We start from the raw sequence: 23,200 nt of genomic DNA, 5'->3' as shown, positions 1-23,200 counted from the left end.
ATTTTAGTCAATAAATCCCATCATCACCAAGTCTTTAAAATTCGAAGTGCTTAAATAAATAGAAAGAACTTTTTCTTAAAAAAGAGTACGAACAAATAATATAAATTAGCGGGATAACTTAGTTGGGATTGCTCCGATCTGAAGTCACGTGTTCGATCCCACGATCACCGCAATTTATCTGATTTTATTTATACTCCAATTTGGGCTACAGATTTTTCTTCGCTGATTTTATTTACTAAAATTTGGGCCTACATAGTTCTTAACGAGCTTCTACAATTTTCACGTCTGGGCTTCGAAGAGAATCTTCTATCATTTTTTTTAAAAAGCAATGCCCCCTACGGCCCTACTTGCTTGTACAAGTTTTCACTGCCGAAATCATATCATTTTTGAAGTGGAATTGGGACTCTAATATTATGGTATTTAATATTTGTGTAAATTTTTTTAAAACCGCAAGTTTATCCCATTACTAATTTTTTAACCACTTTCATATCCCAAAACATACCCATTTTTTGATTTCCAAAGTTCCCAGTTTCTATAATATAATAATTTTTATTCAAAACTAAAATATGACAAAACAAGATTCAAACATAAAAAATCACCACAACTAGCTTGACCCCAGGTTCGCACAACTCTATTTTCCGTGCGTAGGCGTCTTCAATAAGTTCACCGTCAACTTGAATCTACAAATGGAAATACTTTTTTTTTCCTTTTCACCACCTTTTTCTTAAACTTTCGTCGAGGTCTTTCCCAAATCAGAATAAACCTTGGTGTATATCACAACAAAAAGACACTAGCGAAAAAAATTATCATGGTTTGAATAAACGATTAGCAATCGCCATGTTCATCTCGCCTGAAAAGCTCCATCATGATCTTCTCAAAGCAATTTTCTGTTATCTCGTCGTGTGGCAATATTTGCAAGCGACAACAAACAACCAGTACTTCGTATGGTTCAAGGAGTTGAAGAATCCGTGGAGATCTGTCATAATCCTGATCAGACATACCCACAACGCATTCAGTTTTTGTATCAGAGTTAAAAAAAATTACTTGAAATAAAGTGTTTGGCTTCACCTTTTCAGTCGCAACAACAATTGGCTTAGCAGCAAACTTGGACTCAAGTGTTTGAATCCTAGTTCTTACTATGTTAATATCCTAGTTTGAGGTACAAAAAGAAGTCAGTATATCCTACTCACTCGCAACAAAAAAACCCAGAAAATTAAATGGAAAAAGGGTGCAAAAGGAACTGGCATCGGCTAGATTAGAGGTATAAGATTTTAACTACCTACATCAGACAGATGTTAAAGTTAAAATGCAAGAATGGCTCAAAAACTTTCAGAGCAACGCGGATATTGGTAAATAAAAAATAAAGCCAGAGAAGATCAAATATACCTTCATTCGAAACAAATGGTGATCACTGAAGTCTAACCGATCCAAATATCTTGGTCCCATCTGCAAATAGTTAATACACTAATACCCCTTCAACGGAGAACAATGTGGGATCAAGAACCAAAAGATCTGTCACATTTTGCTAATGAAAAAGTATAGAACCACACCTTATCAATCCTTTGAATGAAGGAGTCGGCAAAACCAATCCCAGATATGCACAACAGAATCTTGTTTTTTACAGCCTCCAGTGGAATTTTAAAAGACACGTCTCCAGGTTTGAAGAAGTGTAATGGAGCCATTTCAGTTAAGAATATAGGAACAGATTCTTTGACCTTCTGAACTGATGATTCCAGGGCTTTAATGTCTTTTTCCTGCACCTGTATGTATGATCATCGCGTTAGAATACTTGGTGCTGGTGTATTAGCCAATTCATCAGGCTTCGTACCAAGAAACTTGTGAGATGTACATAAATCAAGAAAACAGAAGAATAAATAGGCAAAACAAATACGAAAATTCTTTAATACCAAATCTGCATGATGAATGATGACAATATCTGCTCGGCCCAATGCTGTCAGAGGTTCCCTTAACGGTCCAAGTGGAACCAACCGATGATTTCCCCACGGCATCATCGCATTGATCATCACAATTTCCAGGTCACGCCATAAGCTCAGATGCTGCCTTCCAAATATTTACAGGTTTACAGGCATAAGTGTGGATCCCACATTATTTTAATCTTCTGAGTTTTATAAATGCTAGATTCAAAATGGCAGGATAAGAGATTGATCGAACCTTATCCGATTCTTATAAATGGAAAAAAAACAACTAGAATTGGCAACATTTTCTTTCACTGCTAATCGAATTCTTCTGAACAGGGGTATCAAATCTGGGTTTAGAGACACCAAGAAGAATCAAGACTACCTGCATTCCATCATCAAGTATAGCTGCACCAATTTGGTCTGAGTTGGAAAGGTTTTTCTCTTTCTCCTCAGAAAATATTCGTTTCGAACAACGAATGTCATGAAAATTCACGTAGCCATACTTTTCAAGAAAACTCAACGCTGTGGCAGCTCGGTTTACACCAATGCCAATCTTTGCACATGTCCCTTGCAGATGCCTCCGAAGCATTTTAGCTTCATCAGCACCGCCATAACCCTGTAAAAACAGCTTTGTTTTAAATCTCCTCTATCAAGAAACACTGCACAGATGTAGTTGCTCGTATCAACAACTATGCGGTTGTGATGAAAGTCTGCATAATTTACTATCAACTCACTATTGTATGAAACCATAAACTAGGAGAAAAACTAATATGCTATTTACCCACATTTACATGTATCCGATATCTGAGCAATTAAGAGTGCTGAGTAAAAATAATTTACAAAGCTGGGTCTCAACGGAAATCACACTTCCCATGCAGAAAGTAATGGGTAGGGAAAAAATACCCTTGTAAGAATGAGAGGAGAAACCCCAGAATCAATCAATAAACGCGCAAGAAACTCCACCATTGGCGTCTTCCCGTTGCCACCCCATGTCAAATTCCCAACACTAATCACAGGCACCGGTAACCTTAATCAACCAAAAATATATAGAATCATCCACAAACCAAACAAAAAAATGACCTAACAAATTTTTTTTTAGAAAAAATACAGAAACTCAACAGCCGTCAAAAAGCTCCGCGGGTTTTACAACAGCAAAGGGCCCCAATTCTCCAAGATGGTTAGTTCCATAAGCCCTTAAACAATTTTTTCCTCCTCGCAACCGTAGTCAACAATCCTTCACAAAAAAAATTTAAAAATGGAGCTGGAGAAATTACCTGTGTTTGGTGAGGATCTTTAGATTATAAAGGTGGTGGCGGAGGGATAGAGCTATGCTGTATAGGGAAGAAGCAAAGGAGAGGAGCGGAAGCAGAGAGAGGTGCAGGAGAGGAAGAGAAGAGAGTGTGTGCGAATAAGCTATTTGCCTCACCGCTTTGCGCATATTCTCCATTCAACACAACTGAACCCATAACTTTTTCCTTGAACTTGAATAGTTGGGTTTTTCTTCTTCCCTTTTTTTTTTTTTGAAAAAAAAAATCTGTATTAATCAAACACTGAATACTATGAAAAGATACTTGTTCTTCCTCCTCTAATTTTTGTATATATGTATTGCTGTTGCTTCATATGTCCGTACACTAAGCAGAAGCTCTGAAAATGGAATTGAAAGAGGTGCCAATGCTGAGAAAATTGGTTCTTATTCGAAACATTCTTACACTGATTTTGAGTGCCATATAATATATATATTTTGCACATTTCTCTTGCATACACATTTTCACAATTGGTTTTTTGAGCAAAACATTAACTAGCTCGAAATGATTTTTAGGTAACTTGGTACCTCCAAAAGTCGAGCTCAAAATAAGCCACTCGACTGAGCTCGAATTCAAGCATTTTTTTTAGTTGAACTCAAGTAGGAACGCAGGATGTTTAAGCGAATTCAAGCATTCGAACGAGAGTAGGATATTACTTGACCTCGTATCATCTGTAGCCCTGAATTTGACATGCAGATTCCTCGACTAAAATTCAATTAACTCGAGATCTTTAAACTTCACTTGATATTCTTGTCTTTCAATATCAATAAATGTTAAATGATTCATTATCTTGGGCTCTACAAGTTGCTCGAAATACAGCTATTCTATAATTTTAAACCTCTACCTACTTTTTTTTAAAACATACGTGTTAGATAACCAAATATAGTTGCATACCAATTAATTAAATCTCAAAATATAAAAATGATTTCAAAAATATAATTCTCTTCAAAAAAAAAAATCTAACACAAAAGACATAATAAGATTCAGTTCAGCTCATACCCGTGCACACTGCCAGATATACACGACCTGAAGTGCTCACAAACACGATAAACTTACACTTGCCATTTACTTCAATAAGAGAATATGATTTGCACTGAAAAGGTTTATTTAAAAAGTCACCATAATAAGAAACTGATATTCAAGTTCAAATTCGGCGTGGCAGAAATCATAATAACTAGAAGTCGTCGGACGAGACAAATGGCACCAGATAGATAATGAAAGAGAATTTACAAGTTAATCTTATTTAGACTATACACACATAACTCGGGTGGATTTCCAAATTTCAGCTCGATCCGAAGGTATTCTCGCCACTGTAAGTCATGTACAAGAAACCATCCTCATCTTTGTTTTCCTCATAAATTGCAGACATCATGGAAGCTGCAACATCCCATAACAAAAAATACATATTTAAAACAAGAAAAGGCAAACAATTATTTATAATTGCCGTTCGTGACAGTTTATCCTTACCAGTGGGAGGAAGAATGTTCTTGACAAACACAAATATGGCTTTCTCAGCACTGAGCTTAATTCTTTTACGGATAACATAGACAAACTGCCCCACTGTCAGATCACCAGGAACCAGATATCTGTGTTTTTTGCAATAAAGATTGTTAAAAGTTGTGTACTCGTAATCAAAACAATCCTCCGGATCCATCTCCAGATAAAGAGAGAGACTGGTAACACAGTGTTTTCCTTCTTCCTCCAACAAGACATGAAGATATAAAAGGATTATGGCATGTTCATAATTATTAAAGAAACATTCACAACGTATTCAAAACATGACTCAATGCATGCCAAGCATCTGTAGCAAAAAAAAAACACAAAAGAAAAATCTCCTAAAGTAGATCAAATTTCTAATAGTGATATAAGCCAAACTAGACAACCAAGAGATGAAAACAGATGAAAGAAACTGACTTTTTCTTGTCAATGTCCGGAATATCACTTCTTTCAGCCTTTTCCACAATAACCTACACCAAATACCAACATAAATAATATAATGACAAGCAGACATCAAGGGCTGGACCCAAAAGTTGTAACAGTGAGTTCATGAATTATTGTGCGAAAATTAAATCATGTGACAAACAATATATTAATCTCGAATTTATATTTCCTACGGTCGCCTAATCGGGGAAACCCCAAATTCCACCGAAAATCGACTAATTCATACCGGAATTCTGTCGGGGTACTTCTCCCTGATACGAGAAGCCTCAGCCTGTCGCCTCTCTGCAACATATTACACGTAAAAACCGTAATCAGTATCACAACACGCGCTAAGTCGACGACAAAGACCATCTTGGTCGAAATCGAATACCATAAGCAGTAAAACCTAGCTATATGAATACGAAAAAACACAACACAAGGCGACAAAAATAGAAGTTTCCAAAGATCGGAACAGAAATAGTATCATTATATCACCGAGAGGATGTTCCAATTTGAAGGAGCTTTTAGCCATGGCGTCCAGTGGAAGTGGCGAATCGGCCGACTGCGAGTCGAAGAGCGAGAAGGAAGCAAAATTAGGGATAGGTTCTCCGCCTGAATTCGGGTATTTATTTATGATGATGAATGAACGAAACGAGTGAAACTCCAGTTGTCAGTTTGACCCTCATATTATCAGTCAATTACACCATCACCCCAATTTTATATACATATTGGGGTTTTTCATAAATTATTTTTTTTTAAAATCAAAATTAATATATATGATTAGAGTTTTTGCAAAAATACAATGGTGTTAACGTACTCTCCACCAAAAGAGAAGAGCATCCGTTGCAAAAGAAAAGAGATCCTCCCACAATCTGAAAAATTTCAACTTATCACATTCGAACTCGCAAAATCAACTCATTTCTTTGCGACTTTGAATTCCAATTCACACATTTGTCGTTAGGAAAAAAGTTGAGTTTTTCAGCTTATTATAAGTTCCGATCTTCAAAATCCATCCACAAATTTCATTTATTTGAGAGATTTTGATATGTGATTTTTTTGAGATTTGGGAGAAAATAAATATTGATGGATGATGTGAAAAAATTAACAGCTGGAGTTATGAAGTCCAACTTAGTCAATACATTGTGTTATTTAGTGTTCGAGAATTTCATTTTCTTGCTTCTCATTATAGGATCTGAAGGATGGAGAATATGCAAAGAGTTCCGCCAAGCTGTAGGCATTTCTTCCACCCACACTGCGTAGATGAATGGCTTACTCGGCAAGGGAGTTGTCCGATATGCAGAAAAGACGTCTGATAGGGTATGATAGCAGAATCTTAACTTAAAGGTCTTAAAATTGTCCACCAGTTTTCATGATCACTCCAAGAATCCGTGGCCCCAAATTTTGGAATTTATTTTTGCGACACCGGTATCTTGTACGCTTGAACTCACGTGTAATGTTTCAACTTTTTAGCACGGTGAACTGTGCTTGGGGTTATATTTTGAAACTAGGTCCGCAGGATATTTTTGTCTGAACATGTTCAAATACTTGGTTCGAGCGATATGTCCACGCATGCTTTGGATAAAGAAAAGGCAGATTGATGCATCAAAATATTTAATCACTTACACTGATTACTATACCATTATTGTTACACTCAAGACATGTGATCCTGTTAATAATGGATGGGCATTAGGCTTCCTCGAAACACAATTTACGGAGAGCTCTAACGTGAGGACCCAGCAAATTCAAATGAAGGGATGTTCTAATTACGATATGGAAGTGTGAACTTATTCTCAAATTATATATATATATATATATACACACACTTTAGAGAATAATGGGCTCTATTCACCACCCACGAGGGTCCTTTTTCCATGTTTTTTGCCTTTATGAGAAAAAAATAATACAAGAAGTTGCCAGTTGGTAATAAAAAATAGAAAGGTATTCTGCGTTTAAGGCAATAACACAAAAGTGCTCCTCCATGATAAACAAATGGAAATACATCCACCTTCAATAGTCAAGGCGTTCAACAATCATACATCACCATTCACCGATATTGAGTATACTTTTCTTGGCTGCCCCAATGATGGACAGATCTTCAGTCTTCACCATTTCTTAGATTAAGGGGTGGGGAAATTGCACATGCCAAGACTGGTTCGCATCGCATGTGCACACAACTCACTCGAGGCAGTTTCAATGGGGTTTGAGAAGAAACCAATCCTATAGTTGCTTCTAGATTTTCTGCTTTAAAACCTGGCGCAATTGGGTATTTTGATTATCCATCCTTGCTTCCAAAAGTCTGGCCTTTAAACTACTCTTCTGCACACCAAGTGGCCATTCAATGCATCCTTTCCTCCCTCGAGTCACCTGTGGATTTCCTGCGACAGGCGAGCTCAATTGTTCAGCCAAATCCGGTGGACTAACATGATCTGGGGATGTAGTAGCTCCATTCGAAAGTCTCCCCTTTATTCCATCAGCTGACAAGAGTTTATAACTATCACTGTTGTTGCTCGGTTGTGATCTCCATAGCCTAGAAATAGACAAGGCCTTTTTCGAATTTCTTGTTGGCACCAGAACTTCTCCAACGTCCTTAACAGGTGTCTCCTCTCTGCTTCTTGAAATATTTCTGGCTTGAAAATGCGTGCTGACAGAAGGATCGCTTCCATCGGGGGAATAACTTGAGCCCTGATCCTCAACATGGCTCGCTGTTTCCCACTCACTAGTATCTTCTTCGAGTTCACCACTTTGACTCTTAAACACGTTGGAAAGTGCAAGAGCACCATCTTCAACAAGAATTCCCACCCCAGGACTCATTGTGTGAATCTGGGAGTCATGGCAAGGACCGTATCCAAGACATCGCTCAGCCTCCATCTTGTTGGATTCTCCAAAATTATCTTCAAAGAGACAGAAGATTTCATCAGAACTTGGGGGCTCGTACCTTAATTCCCTGACATCTTGTATGTTGACAGAGCCAGCAGCCTCACAGAGCAATTCTGCTTTTTTCATTTCACCTATATCGGAAATTGTACTTCTCAAATTCAAAAGGGTCTGAAGATCGGCTACTAGATTGTTCATCTGCACATACTTCTCTTCAAGCATAACCTTTGCATCGACAAGCTTCATTTGCACTCGTTCCTCACGCCAAACCTCAGCCATCTGCAACATCCTTCTCTCTTCTTCCACATCCTCCTGAACTTTCATCGATTCTCTCTTTGCTGCTTCAACTTCATCCCTGTCGTCTCCGATTTCTTTAGCAAGCTCATCACAGACCTCCTCTATCAGTTCCCTGGCCTTCCTCTCCTTTTCACTTTGTTGCATATAGCGCTTTGCATATAACTTAGCTTCAGATAACTGATTTACCAACTTGGAATTGACCATATCAAGTCGCTGCCTGGTTTTCTTTTCTTTGATTAATTCATCCTTCATATTGTGTAAAATTGCACGGATTTTTTCATGTTCTCTACTCCGCCAAGAAGCCCTTTCCTCGCTGAGTTTCAGCAAGAACTGCTCAAGTTTCTTTTTAGAAGATCGACGCTCAGTTTCGAGCTCACTGATTCTGGCTCTAGCATGCTCAAGTTCTCTCTCAAGGGCAGATGTCACCAAACCAGAAGTTTCCCGTTGGTTAATGCGCTTTGGTTGGCCAGATCCCCGCCTCAATTCAGTAGACCTTTTCGAACCAACAGGATCCCACTTTGTCACTCCCTCGGTCGAAGAGTCGGGAAATTGAGAAAACATGCCAAACTGCAAGAACCATAGTTTCTAAATTGCATAAAACACTATAGATGTCAAATCGAAGACAAGTTCTCTCGAAGCATTAAAGCAGTAGACAATGAATCTTTCATTGCAACTTATGTAGATAAGAATCAAACTCGATTAATGGATTCTATCGTCCTAAAAACACTTCCATAGCTATCTTTATTGAAGCTATAATTGAAAAAAACAAGACTATGAAAAGACAAATTAGTCAATTAGAATAAACGAAAGCAAGTATCTGATAAGATGGGATAAAAAAGGACCTTTCTAAGAGCGGAACAAGAATGCTGACTGTGTACCAAATCCTTTTCGTGAGGACGATGCACGGCGTCCACATGATGAACACGGCCATCTCTTGGCTGCAGGTAAGAATCGAGGCTATCAAAAAGCAACAATTTTCATCATACAAACTCATGAAAATAGTAATTTGAACATGTACAGTGTAATTACAGGGACAGTTCAAGAAAATTAACTTCAAACCAAATTCCAATGCGAAAATAAAAGGCGAAAAAGTCGAATTTGAGACGTTTAAATCAAGAATGATGAATGGATTTGAGTAAAGAGACTCCTGAAACCGAATACCTGAACTCCTAAACTGTGGCCACCATGACTCGGATACTCCGGCAAACGCAGCCTCCAAATTCCGGCGGCCAGCTTCCTTGCCGACACGGCGGTCCTACTTTTCCGGAAACCTCTCAAGCCAGCATCTAGAGACGATTTCTCCTCCACCACCGAATCATTCTCGTCATTAATTGCATCAAGCTTCCATCTTTGCATAGGGGTTTCTGGGTGGCTGCCCCGTTTAGCAGACTGGGTCCCAACTCCCCTTTTCAACAACACACCGACGCTGGAGTTCTTGATTCTCCGGCTAGGCCACTTGCGAATGGAAGTGGACTTGTGCGAGAGATCTGATGGATGTGGGGAGTCCAGAGAAACTCTAGGAAAGTGTTCTTCTTGGATTTTGGCTCTTTCTAAGGTTATCTTCATTGTTTTTGTAGCTTTTCGTCCGCCATTACAGGCTGATTTCACCTATAAGTGTGTCATTGGGGATCCCTTCCCAGCCGGTGGGGCAGAGTCGGAGGCCTGGCAGATAAAATAAAATTTTTCTGTAAATGGAATTTACTATGGATTCTGTATATTTTATTCTTAATAATAATTAAAGTTTTTGATTTATTTATAATATTCTACGAATGAAAAATATAGAGGCCAAAAAGGGTATTCTGGTAATTCTAAGAATTAAATCGAGATTTTTATCTTCTCTACATGACCGAGTATTATATATTACTAGTTCACCGACGCACGCGTTGCGTGCTTGTATAATATTTTTTATAATTCATTTGATTTAATTTAAATGAGGATTAAAATATAATTATAAGAAATAGCGATAGACTACACTGTAATTTTGATATATAAATTAAAAAATAAAACGAAAAATAAAAGAATAAAAAAATGACCTCAGAGAGAATTGAACCTATACCCTAAATCCCAAGAAACAATAACTATATTCGTTGAATTACATATAACTTACATTAAAATTTTAATATTTTATTAATATATATAATTATTAAAACAGACCATGATATCAAAAGTTAGTTATTCTAAGTGTCTCAAATTTAATGAAATAGTAAAGATATATAATATATTACAAAAATAAAAATTTATGTGCTATATGAGCACACATATGTTAGCACAATAAGTGCAATAAAAAGGTAAGTTTTTTGTAAGACTATTTGTGGGTCGATCTGATATATATTTGTAGTGAAAATAAATATTTTTCATGCATCAGTTCGAATAAGATATTCATCTCACAAAATTTCTCTGTAAGACAGACGATCTGATAAAAAATTATGTGTTAACACATCACACAAGTTCTTTCTTTTTGCTTTAGTCACAATACTTAAATATATATTGTAATTGCCGACAATTTTCGTGTTATTTATTCATCTACTAATTATTTATCTCACATCAATTGTAAGGACCGTGTATCGTATTATCGTAAATCCTATATGATTATCGATAATTCAGGAAGTTGATATGTGATTATACATTTGATGTATATTATGACAATGAAATTGAGAAATGAATATTACATATGAATTGACGTTGTAAGAGCTCGAGTGGAGAAGCCGGACGCCAATATAGTACAAAAGTTAATATTTGTACAGAACATGTGGCGCCCGGGCGGTAGAAAATGACCGCCCGAGCGCCAGGAGCTATGAGGTGTGTGTTCGGGCAGAAAGTTCCGCGCCCGTAGCGGTAACTTTTGATCCGCCCGAGCGCGGCACAAGGAAAATCCGGGGGCAGAATGTCTCGCGCTCAGGGCGCGAGAATTCTACCGCCTGAGCGCGAGGGAGATGAAGATAAGAATAACTTTTCTTCTCTTTCTTTCTTCATTTCTTATACGATAACTTTGAGAGAAAAGAAAGGGAATCGAATTTCTTTCGTCTGAATCGACTTCGAAACGCTGTCCAAACGCGAAACAAATTATAGATTTGGAATCATCGCGTTGAGAGCTTCCTTTTGAGGTAAATTTCTTCTAGTTCCAGCCGCTCGAAATATCAAAGTGCTGGAATAGCATGTATTTGAAGTTGAATTTCCTATACGTAGTAGAATAACCGACAAGAAACTTATATTCGAAGTCAGAATTGAATTATGATATGAATTTGATTTGATATGAATTTTTGAAGTTTCAAATGATATTTGAAACTCATATTAATGATTTTGGAGTATGTTATTGATTTGAATGAGTATGTTATTGATGTAGATAAAGTGTAATATCAATATCTTCAGGCTACATCAACTGGAAACGAAGAATTGACGTATGTTGCGATCGAGTAACATACGACAGGTATCTGTATCATATGATATATGTTTGATTGACTTGATTGGGAATATGTGTCTATATGCCTTATGTGATGATTTGATGTGGCATACATGACATTGTGATTGGAATATCGATGTATAAAATAAATATTTTGTTAACACACATCGTTTGATGCATACATCGATACATGACATGCACGTTGAGCTATGATCCTTGGATACCTCGATATGATTTGATTTGATTCTGGGGTTTGTGAACACGATGCTATGTTTGGTATTACATGACCCTTAAAGCATAGTCATTGTGGCCCCGATGATTGATTGAGATTTGGGATTTGATGGCGCTTTGTCGACGCTATCATACGAGTATCCCTGATTGAGGCCGGTGTGCCAGCTCGAGCATTGATTTGATAGCGATTCGTTTGATTCTGACATGTGCTCAGTGGATGGGCATTTGACCTGATACCTCCACGACATACATGCATTGCATATCATATATCATCGTGTAGATATCTGTTGTATATATGATGGTCGTTCCATACGGAGCTTTGCTCACCCCCAAGGGGGGGCTGTTGTTGTGTTTGTGTGTGGACAATGGCAGGTACTCCAGGATATCAGGAGGCCGGAGAGGGTACTTCTGGAGGGAGTCATGGTTGATTTGAGGTTTCGTGGTCTTTTCCAGTATATATGTATATGTATCTATATACCGGGGTATGTCCCGAGGATATGAGTTTGTTTGTATGTATTTGATCTGAATTATGTGTGGGCTTGGTTTATATTGTGACGTGTTGAGACGAGACTATATTATATACTATTTTTAGTATTATAATTACATTTGACACGCTTTGGGCTCATTGTAAAGAAATTTTAAACTCGTTTTCCGCTATAATTAATTAACCCTAATCAAAGTGCATTGTAATAACGATTAGGAGCTAAGGGACCCCACACAGTATTCCTGATATCCTGGAGTACCTGCCATTGTCCACACACAAAGACAACAACAGCCCCCCTTGGGTGTGAGCAAAGCTCGTATGGAACAACCAATCATATATACCACAGATATCTAAACAATGATATATGGTATGCAATGCATGTATGTCGTGGAGGTATCAGGTCAAATGCTCATCCACTGAGCACATGACAGAATCAATCGAATCGCTATCAAATCAATGCTCGAGCTGACACACCGGCCAATATGGGATACTCGTATGATAGCGTCGGCAAAGCGCCATCAAATCCCAAATCTCATATCCAATCATATGGGGCCACAATTGTCTATGCTTTACGGGTCATATAATACCGGCATAGCGATTGTGTTCACAAACCCCGGAATCCAATCAAATCATATCAGGGTATCCAAGGATCATAGCTCAACGTGCATGTCATGTATCGATGTATGCATAAAATGATGTTTGTTAAAAAATATTTATTTTATACATCGATATCTCAATCTCAATGTCATGTATGCCACATCAATCAACAAATAAGACATATAGACACATATTCTCATTCCAATCAATCCAACATATATCATATAATATAGATACCTGTCGTATGTTACTCGGTCGCAACATACCTTATTGTCTGTGGATTTGTGGTTGAACAGGAAATATACCAATACGAAATATCGGTCTACCTAATAAAATAATTTACATCGTTAATGAAATGGGTAGACTATTTCCAACGAAGTGAAATAGAAAAAGCCACATACTTTAAATATGGTCATTTCATACTTTATTAACGAATCATTAATTTTATTCTATTTGATTACGTGTGGGCGTGTTTATGACGTGAGATGAAATACTATTTTTAGTATTCAAATAAAATGATTTGGGCTCATTGTAAAGAAATTTTAAACTCGCTTTCCGCTGTAATTAATTAACTCTAATCAGATTGCATTGTAATAACGATTAGGAGTTAAGGGCCCCACATCAATAAAATCATTAATTATTTATCTTACATCAATCGAATCATTAAATTTAAATTACATATTACCCTTATTAAATAATATTATTAATATTTTTTAATTATTAAAAATACAAAATAGTTATTTATCAATCAAATCAAATCACACAAACTATTATTTATCAATTAAATCAAATCAAATCTTATATTAATTATTTTTTAATCATAATAAATTGTTTATTCAATATTATTATCATATCTTTAATCTCAAACGATGGCTTGGACGGTTCATATGAGATAAAGAGTAGCAAACATTTATGTTCTACATCTATATTTATTGAACGCATAACAAAAAAAAAAAATTATAGATGAATTTACCACCTTTCCTGTCAAAATATTTATTTATTTTTATTTACTTGATTTGTTGAACTTTTTACTATTACACGTGACGACTTTCAAACGTAATCGATACCATGCGAGTAGGTCCATCACTTGCCCAATAAGTAGATAAATATTTTATTTTGTTAGTCCGATGAAAATATATAATTTTTTATATTAAAAATATTATTTTTATTATAAATATATATAGTTAACCGATATCAAAAATAAATATATGTGATATCATCTCACAAAAGACTTCTCGTTATATAAACTTTGTGTTGCATACCTTCCATTCTTGAATTTTTATTTTTTTATTTTTTGAAATTTTATTTACATTACACTCTGTGTTGCATACACTCCATTTTTCATGTAAAATTTATTAATAAAATGGAGTACAAACAACAACAAGTGAAGCTGAATAACAATTCTCCTTTTTTTACTCGTTTATATGATTTTTTAAATAAAATTTTCTAATACAGTTGATTAAATTATACTTATCGTTTAATTGACAGACATGATTAATTCTTATTCAATAAGTACAATGAACTAACCACCTATATAAAGAAATATTGAAAAAATTGTAAAGTTATAATAAACATTGTACGAATGCGTATTTAATTTGTTAATTTTAAAAATACAATGAAAGTAATTATTTGTTAGTTTATGTATAAATCCATACAAAAGTTCTTAGAGCACCCGCATTGATGGGTGTTATAACACTCACCACCTCATTAAAAAGTATGGGGTCCACATTACCACATATACATTACATTAACACCTTCATTCTCTCACATTCATTTTAACATTAATGCTCATTATTTATGAGTCCCGCTGTCCACTCATTTATCATTATTTTTATTTTACATTAAATAAATATAATTTCAATTTGTTTACACAATTTAAATGATTATTATTTAAAATAAATAATATTATTAATTTTAAATATATTTATTGAGTAAAATAATTTTATCTTATATTACGAATGTCATTTATTTAAAATTAATCGAATAATTGAAAAGTAAACGGCATACCGTTTGCACGTGGATTAGATGAATAATTTGGTGGATATGAATTATATGGATAATTTGATGGATATGGACCATATGGATAATTTGATGGGTATGAATTATGTGGATAATTTGGTGGATATGAAAATATGGATAATTTGGTGGAATTTGTGAATTTTGGGAAGAAGTATTTTCCTCCGGCATTTTTTGGGAATTCACGAAATTTCTAAAAAATCATCGGTTACTTTCATCCATTTCGGAGGAAAATAGGATAATAGAAATAAATTTTCAAAATAAAATTGAGATGATGAAAATAGTAGAGAGAATTTTTTTAGAGTGATTTGGATGTTTGAATGATTGAAATAAGTTGTGTAAAGTGATGAGTATTTGTAGATGAAATTTTGATTTTTTTATTAAAGTAGCCGTTAACTAGTCGTCTATATTCCAACGGCTACTTTGCAACGGCTATATTTCAACGGCTACATTAAATAACATTAAATAAGGAAACAACGTTTAGCGACGGTTTGTGAAAATCCGTCGCAAATAACGACGGTTATGTCCAATTTTTTTTAAAAAAATAACCAAACATAGGGGCGTTCATAAAATATAAAATATAATTAAAATAATTCAAAACACGTGAGGCCCGCGTGTCAGTAAATCAGCGACTGTTTCTAAAAAGCCGTCGCTATAGCGACGATTTTTGTCCAATTTTTTTTTAAAAATAAACTGACACTTGAACGCCCCATACCCTCTCTGGGTGTTAAATGGGTGTTGGGTGCCCTTATGAGATGCCTCAGCCCCAACGGATGAAAAAAAATTATTTTCATTCTAAATATAAATCATATCAAACTATCTCACATGTATAGATACGTAAATTCATCTCAGCATAGATAATAATAACATTGTTGGTTGATTACTATATTTTGAAGTAATTATTTTGTGCCCATTTGGGCTCTACGGTTGGCGTCAATTAAAAAGAAAGTTGAATTTGAATTTTGAAATAATGATTCTTTAATGAAATAGAATTAAATAATTTAGTCCATTCGATCTCCACATTCATGAATATGTCTCACATTACATTATTATTATGAAAATTAAAATCTTCGATTGGCCCACATGCCAATTGTTTATCGTTGGAAATAAGGATTTGTTTTTTGTTGTGAATTTATTATTTTAATGTAGGCCATAGTTATTAGGATCATGCTTATTTTTTTGTAACAACGCCTATGGGTGGGGTTGTGCTTTTAATGCATTTATTGCTTATATGGGTTCTTTTCTTATCCTCACAATAAAGTTGTGTTGTCTTCTCAAATGTAATAATAAAAGGAGGCCTATTAAAAAAATCGCAATAATAATAATAATAATAAAAGAAAAAGATTTATTTAGGAAAATGGATCTGGTAAAAAAAAAAACATTTTAAAAACAATCACCTGAGTGTATTAAAAATACACGGTATAATATAGTTTTTTTAAAATAATGATCGACTAAGATTAGATAACAGAATTAGTAGGTGTCATGTGAGACGATCTCACGAATCTTTATCTGTGAGACGGATCAATCCTATCGATATTCACAATAAAAAATAATATTCTTAGCATTAAAAGTAATACTTTTTCATGGACGACCCAATTATAAGAGATCAATCTCACAAAATACGACCTGTGAAATCGTCTCACACAAGTTTTTACCTAATAAAATACGCTTGATAAAAGGAGGTGGTTGCATAATTTTTTTAGGTTGAGTGACGAAATTTAACACTATGAATCGTCAAGATATTTTTTTTAAAAAAAAATTTGCAAATGTGATTCGTATTACATGATTTCTGTATAAAATTAGTGTTGAAGTTGTTAATGAGATCGAAACATGCATCAATTACAACAAATATAAAATAGGACTCATGTTTTTAAATAAAATTTAAGAGATTTATAAATTTTTAAAATTGAAGGGGGCGAAATCAGTTCAAAACTTATATCTTAATTATTTATTAATTTTTATTTAATAATTTACTCAACTCGACGTAACTTAATTATGAAAAATAATACTTCTGACATAAAAAATAATATTTTTCAAGAGTTATTCATCTTATTATATTAACCTATAAGAAACATAAGTTTTTTATGCTTTTATTAATTAGTCAACAAGTTTTATTGATCGTTAATTTCTTTGCCTGATTGAGAACAAATATTTTTTGCTAGACTGTCCCAAGCATTTATATTCGTGAGACGTGTCGATCCGATCCATATCTATTAAAAAAAGTATTATTAATTTTGATTTTTTATGAGTTGATCGAGTCAGATATCCGTCTAATAAAATTAAACCGTGAGACAGTTTGACAAGAGTTTTTGTGTTATATAGATGATTTACGTATTTTTGACACGCTCGTCTCATAAAAAATGGTGATAAATGATGTGACAATAATTTTAAAATAAATATAGGTAGATTACATATGAAAAAAAAAAAATTCAAGTTCCAATTACTGTACAAATTGAGTTAAACACAAAATAATACAACGATACATCTGATATTTCATATCTTCCACCAAACGGTGACTAAGTATACAATATTCTACTTGAATAATTATAAATTGTCAAACCTAGAGAAAATGCCTACCATGCAGTAGGTTAATAAATAAATAGTGTTTGTTCGTATTTTTTTTTTTTATAAAAAAAATCTTAATATTTGCTAGGTCAGAAGATCTTCAGAGAGAAGACTTCATGAATACATGTTTCCGTTGTGAATCATAGATTAAATTTCACGAGTAACGCAAAGCTTATATTATATTTGTTTTGCAATTGAGTTTTCTTAGAGCTATCAACAATCAACAATAAATAAAAGTTATTCTCCAATTTATTTGCCAATTACTCAGAGCAATTCATCCGTCAATCAATTTTAAAAAGAGTAAGTCACGATCTCGTATATCTTTATTCGTGATTCTTGTTAATTATGTCTGTATTTACAATAAAAAATAATAATTTTGGTATAAAAAGTAATAATTGTTTACGGGTAACCAAAATAGAATATTTGTATCACAAAATTGACTCATAAAATCGTCAAACGTGAATTTCTGCGTTTTTGTGCTAATATTGATATAAATAATGAGTATTTACTGTATCAAAACTTACTTAATTCAATTTGGTGACGTGGGACAACCTTCTTATCATGTATCCCACTGGGCACCCTTACCCATTTTGCCTGCCTCACATCGATACCACGTGAACAAGCATGTTTTGAATGGATCGATCACTGCACTGCCCCCCACTGATAGGATAGAATAAACCATCCACTCTTACATACTACACATTCAACGGTCCCATCCCCATTTTGGCCACGAATCCTTATAACAAGTAAACTATGGGCAACTGTATCATCAAGGAATCCTCCATGCAATGGGGTGGCGAAGACTGGAGTACGTCATTCGCACGTGAATCCGATTTCTCCAATAGAACCAGGAATCGCCGGGATTTCTACGCCGAAACAGAAAGAACAAGTCTTCTTGGAGTTTCGTCATTACCCAAAGCTGCAGGATCGAAGGTCATGAAGATAAGGATATCCAAGAAGCAGTTGTCGGATCTGTTGAAGAATGCCGATATGGAGGGATTGTCGGCGCAGGAAGTTTTGGCCCGATTGACGGAGGCCGGCGATCAACTTGATGCCCATCGAGCGCTTGCCTTGACAAGCATTCCTGAGTGAGTTTAGGTAGGGCCTTCTGTTGGATAACAAAATCATGTTGCAGGTTTTGTACAAGTGGGAAGTTGGGACCAGGAAAAAAAAAAATGTTTTTTCTTTTAAATTATTTCAATCGTCTCGATCCGATATTAAAAATTAATTATGGTGAAAAGTTTCTAATATTTTATATAACTTCCTCTTTTTTACCGAATCATTATACAAGATCATCAATTTATTATCTCAATTCATGTGAAACTTTTCAAATTCGCTTGATAACGTAAAGGAGCCCACGATCGATGAAGTTGTATAAAAAATGCACGACGCCACACGGTCGTGTTTAGCCCCACAACATGCAATGATTTGAATCCGAATATATGAGAGTGATCTATAGTAAATATAAATATATGTGTCACGTGTGTGTAATTTTGTATACATAGGGGGTCCATATATGCACCATTAATCACGAGTAAAATTTAGAAGATAGTTCATTTTGAAATTATTTAAGATTGTGTTTGAATAGACAAATTTTTTCAATCCAATGGATTTCAACTGTCTTTTTGTTATTTTAAGAAAAATCAGTGTAACAAAATTTTAAAATCAGATGAGCAAAAACTTATACGTGATTTTGCAAGTGGTAAAAACACCCATTGTTTATAGTTTGTTAAATTTTAATTCCATAAAACAATGAGTTTTAGGTCTCTTAATGCATATATACACTAATATTTTTTGCCAAAAAATGACGATTGGTAACATAATTATTTAATTTTTAAAAAACTCTACAGTCTTTGTTGAAATTTAAAAAACGATAGTCATACTAATAATAATGTCAATGTATAATGAGATGTGATAAATCAAAATTTAATATTGAATATTTTTTATGTAAAAATTGTTGTATAAATTGTGTTGCATATGTAGTCTTACTGTTTTAGAAGACCTATAGCAAATTCCCAAGATTGCCTAGACCAATTCCCGCTCCGCCTGCAACGTATTCCGTCTACAGCTACAGGCCTTGCACTCACTCAACGAACGCCACTCACGCAATAGTTACTATTATAATATCAATATATACGAAACTACCGTGTATTGTTTAAAGAATTGATTATTTTTCCCATCAACTTTTCCAATATCTTTAATAAAATGAATTTTAAAATCATATCATATCATATTATATTATATGTATTACTTTACAAATTCTTAAATTATGTAATCATAATAGTTTTTGAAAATAATAACTAAATTTTAAAACTTTTAAATACAATTTCAAAAAAATAAAACTTGAATTATAAAAAAGAGAGGGCACGTATTTGAACAATGAATCAAATCAAATATAATAATGTAAATTATTCCATTAGATTAAAAAATAAAATAAAATAAAAAATAATAAGATCTGTTCCATTCAAACGATTTAATTCCAAGAAATCGGATTTCTGTCCGCCTGGTTGGTTCATGTTCGAATTGATAATTTTTATATAATATTTTGCGTTAACTCGACTCAACCATGCATCTTCTGATTATGTCTTACCTGCATTTATAGGTGTCAAACAATAATATGGTGCGTCTAAATTAAATAAAGTTAATTAAGCTAGTAGTCTTGTTTAATTCCGATCGTCGTTTCGAACGTGAAACTTTAACTTTTTAACTAATATCTTTTTTTTCTAAATAAAAAAATATATATCATTCACAATATATTTAGAAAATGAAATCTAACTTTTGTTTTAGGATTAAAGGCAGTGATGGGGATCTCCGATGCTGGAAACTTGCTAGATCCATGCATACACGGATCACCAAATATAACACAAAATCTCATTTGAGACAGTTTCGTGAGTTAATTTTGTTAGATGAATATTCTATTTGGACGACCCATTAAAAAATATTACTTTTTTTCGTAAATATGATTAGGATTAATCCGTCTCACAAATAAAGATGTGTAAAAACGTCTCACGAGAAACGTACACTAAATATAATCGTGGTGTCCTTAAGGTGTTGAAAATTTTGGCTTTAACTGCATGCAATATGCATAATTTGCCATATATCGTATTTAGATCTAATCCAAAGGCTAATTATTATTATAATAAATATAAGTATAAATCTACTAATAACTAACAATCATAATAATAAAATAAAAATATAAACGAACGTACTGCTATATATTATTTATTTTTATTTATTCATCTTCCACCGAAGAATGTACGACCGTACGTGCAGTTAATGGAGCTCTCAGTTTCACGCCGAATTCGAGCACACCTCCGCGCCACGAACGAATTCACCACCGCCTGCAATGTAGTTTTTGACTACTGCATTGCCCTCAATCAACATGCCTCCGTCGCGGGATTCAACCACAGCCAGTTCTGCGAAGCCGTGGACCTGATCTATCACCTCCTAGCCCTCTTCCTGCGCGGCTTCCGCCGACTTCTTCCCCGCCCTCCGAGTCGGAATCGCGTCCTCCAGGCGATTATACGTCGACCTGATTCGGCGGCTGAGCTCGTTCTGGGCGAGGCAGAGTTTGAGGATTTAGCACTGGAGGTTTTCGCTGAAGCAATGGCGTGGGAAATGAAGTGGGTTGTGGTGAGGAGGACATTGAGTGCAGCGGTGATGATTGGTATCCCGTGCGCGATTCACCCGGATCAATCTGGCTGGCTTGCGACGATGTTTGCTGGTTACTGTCTTGGTATGGCCACTCTCTACATCTTGGCGCTGAGATTTAGGTTTATTTTCTTTGGACTCTGGTTATCGCGCATTTAGTCCGTCTTCTGGTTACATTTTTGTTAAATCTTTCCATTTCTTGGTTGTTTTTGGTAGAAAATATGGTAATAGAGAAAGGAAATAATCCCAACATATACATTTTTGAAATTCTTTTACGAAAACAAAATACATTTCGCATGGTGAATGTTTTTTTTATTGGTGATAGATTTTGATATATATTCTTCTATCCATCCAATTGACTAAAAACTATATACATTTCACATATGAAAACGGGGGAAATTATTGTGTAAAAGCTGGGAAACAACAAGTATAAATGATTTATCTGCACACATTTTCTTGGGTGGCACATAATTACAGGACTTGGCCTATATCTGTCGTCGTATATTTTGTACGTTGTGGTGCAACTTGAATTCTGGATTTGAACAACTAGCTAGGCTCATATACGTGAATTTCAATGTGGCAAATGCACCGCACTCATTCGTGTTCGTAAGCAAGGTGTTTCTTTATATGATCACTTCAAAGTCACATTCGTTCCATAATTTTTATATTGCTAAAATCAATCTATTTCAATATGTTCATGATCACAAAGCTTATGTAAACAACACGAAAACTCTTACGATTTTTTATCTTCTACTTATCATATGCATGCACTAATAATCGTTTAACTTGAGTATTATGCATCACCATAACAGTTGAAGAATTAAAGAGTCCAGTTGCTGTCAAGGGATGATCAAATTTCGTCCGGTCTAAACTCGGTTCCATATTAAATCCGTCCTGGCGCGACGGGTTTAGAGCCGACATAGCTATTCTAAAAAGCGGGTTTGGGGCTGGTCATGGGTATGGTCGAACTGATCCCGCCAAAATATGCCTATATATTTATAAAATGAAATATATATGTACATATATTATTAATGATATAATTATATTTCAATTAATACATTAACTATAATTTTAGTTTGTAAAATTTTTGGATTGAAATTATTTTATTTTATTATTATATATTTAATATGAAAATATATCATTATAATTAATTTTTATTATATTAATTGAATACAAGTGTGATAAATTTTTTTGTCCTGGTTATTATTAATATAATTTAGACATATAAATTTAATGCTTTTAAAATTTTTAATATTTTATTGAATAAATATAAAATTATATTTTCGTCGATTGCAATAAGTCCAACCCGGGTTGGACCCATCGGGTTCACGGAGCGAGACGGGCTGGACGAGTTTAAATTAAGGTGGGGCAGGTCCCGAGTTTGCTCAAACCTGCTCCAACCCGGACCTGTTGTCATCTGTAAATTTGTCAGTCGCATAATTATTAAGAACAGGTCTACGATTTCTAAATTATTGAAGAAGAGATGGAATTTAAATTTTTCGCAAAAATAGTCAAAAGAGTCGTCTAATTTGTTTTTTGGTAATATAATTATCAAATTTGAGTTTTGATTTTTTTTTTTTTTTTGGAGTGTTGACGTGATACAGAGAAATAGACAGCATCACGTTAGCCTTCCTTAAAAAAATCGACATAAAGTCAAAATCCAGCTTAAATTTATATGATCGAAACCTAAATCTGACCAAAACACAAAATAAGCAATTTATATCATTTTGCCTTATTACAAAAAAAATATAAATTCATGCTAAAATAAAATAGCGATCAACTTATTTTTAACTTATTCTCAACGTACAATTTTTATTGATTATTAGTATTTCTACATGACATTATATACACATTTTAAATATATGGTATTCTGAACGAATAATTTATGAATTGTCAAACGTAGTGAAAAAGCCTGCTGCTGTCCCAGGTAAGATGAGAAAAT

The 23,200-nt window shown here is 34.4% G+C and overlaps 4 protein-coding genes across 7 annotated transcripts; 1 reads left to right on the top strand and 3 right to left on the bottom strand.

Annotated features, from left to right (window-relative positions):
* Window positions 1-491: 491 nt before the first annotated feature.
* LOC142555769 (putative tetraacyldisaccharide 4'-kinase, mitochondrial) lies at window positions 492-4,002 on the bottom strand. 4 transcript variants are annotated; one of them, XM_075666852.1, is made up of 8 exons: window positions 3,194-3,981; window positions 2,823-2,925; window positions 2,302-2,535; window positions 1,908-2,057; window positions 1,551-1,760; window positions 1,387-1,446; window positions 1,069-1,149; window positions 492-987 (listed from the first exon to the last, which is right to left on the bottom strand). In XM_075666852.1, exons 1-8 carry the CDS (start codon window positions 3,364-3,366, stop codon window positions 826-828), a joined length of 1,173 nt encoding a protein of 390 aa, XP_075522967.1. In that variant the 5' UTR covers window positions 3,367-3,981; the 3' UTR covers window positions 492-825. The 4 variants fall into 4 exon arrangements, with proteins under 4 accessions (XP_075522967.1, XP_075522966.1, XP_075522969.1 ...); XM_075666851.1 differs by having other exon boundaries at window positions 2,823-2,946; window positions 3,194-3,639; XM_075666854.1 differs by lacking the exon at window positions 3,194-3,981 and adding an exon at window positions 3,039-3,163 and having other exon boundaries at window positions 2,823-2,946.
* Window positions 4,003-4,307: 305 nt separating this feature from the next.
* LOC142555770 (autophagy-related protein 8C-like) lies at window positions 4,308-5,790 on the bottom strand. Its single transcript, XM_075666856.1, has 5 exons — window positions 5,639-5,790; window positions 5,391-5,446; window positions 5,138-5,190; window positions 4,691-4,809; window positions 4,308-4,600 (listed from the first exon to the last, which is right to left on the bottom strand). Exons 1-5 carry the CDS (start codon window positions 5,673-5,675, stop codon window positions 4,506-4,508), a joined length of 360 nt encoding a protein of 119 aa, XP_075522971.1. The 5' UTR covers window positions 5,676-5,790; the 3' UTR covers window positions 4,308-4,505.
* A 1,254-nt stretch (window positions 5,791-7,044) lies between these two features.
* Window positions 7,045-10,023, bottom strand: LOC142555768 (uncharacterized). The gene is made up of 3 exons (XM_075666849.1): window positions 9,476-10,023; window positions 9,157-9,252; window positions 7,045-8,881 (listed from the first exon to the last, which is right to left on the bottom strand). The coding sequence occupies exons 1-3, from the start codon at window positions 9,878-9,880 to the stop codon at window positions 7,373-7,375; spliced, it is 2,010 nt and encodes a 669-aa protein (XP_075522964.1). The 5' UTR covers window positions 9,881-10,023; the 3' UTR covers window positions 7,045-7,372.
* Window positions 10,024-18,288: 8,265 nt separating this feature from the next.
* On the top strand, window positions 18,289-18,824 carry LOC142504604 (uncharacterized). Its single transcript, XM_075617474.1, has one exon. The coding sequence runs from the start codon at window positions 18,361-18,363 to the stop codon at window positions 18,697-18,699; it is 339 nt and encodes a 112-aa protein (XP_075473589.1). The 5' UTR covers window positions 18,289-18,360; the 3' UTR covers window positions 18,700-18,824.
* The last annotated feature ends 4,376 nt before the right edge of the window (window positions 18,825-23,200 follow it).

This window comes from Primulina tabacum, chromosome 9, assembly GCF_025594145.1.
Source record: "Primulina tabacum isolate GXHZ01 chromosome 9, ASM2559414v2, whole genome shotgun sequence".
NCBI classification, from domain to species: Eukaryota; Viridiplantae; Streptophyta; class Magnoliopsida; order Lamiales; family Gesneriaceae; genus Primulina; species Primulina tabacum.
This window is presented reverse-complemented; position numbering and strand designations above follow the sequence as displayed.

Coding starts and splice junctions, on each gene's coding strand:
- LOC142555769 (XM_075666851.1), bottom strand. CDS start 3,366: ATGGAGAATATGCGCAAAGCGGTGAGGCAAATAGCTTATTCGCACACA. Junction 2,536..2,822: donor CTCCTCTCATTCTTACAAGG/GTATTTTTTCCC, acceptor CTGTTTTTACAG/GGTTATGGCGGTGCTGATGA. Junction 1,761..1,907: donor TCATTCATCATGCAGATTTG/GTATTAAAGAAT, acceptor TCATACATACAG/GTGCAGGAAAAAGACATTAA.
- LOC142504604 (XM_075617474.1), top strand. CDS start 18,361: ATGGGCAACTGTATCATCAAGGAATCCTCCATGCAATGGGGTGGCGAA.
- LOC142555770 (XM_075666856.1), bottom strand. CDS start 5,675: ATGGCTAAAAGCTCCTTCAAATTGGAACATCCTCTCG. Junction 4,810..5,137: donor CCGGACATTGACAAGAAAAA/GTCAGTTTCTTT, acceptor CAAAAAACACAG/ATATCTGGTTCCTGGTGATC. Junction 4,601..4,690: donor GAACATTCTTCCTCCCACTG/GTAAGGATAAAC, acceptor GGGATGTTGCAG/CTTCCATGATGTCTGCAATT.
- LOC142555768 (XM_075666849.1), bottom strand. CDS start 9,880: ATGAAGATAACCTTAGAAAGAGCCAAAATCCAAGAAGAACACTTTCCT. Junction 9,253..9,475: donor GCCACAGTTTAGGAGTTCAG/GTATTCGGTTTC, acceptor TCTTACCTGCAG/CCAAGAGATGGCCGTGTTCA. Junction 8,882..9,156: donor CTTGTTCCGCTCTTAGAAAG/GTCCTTTTTTAT, acceptor TGGTTCTTGCAG/TTTGGCATGTTTTCTCAATT.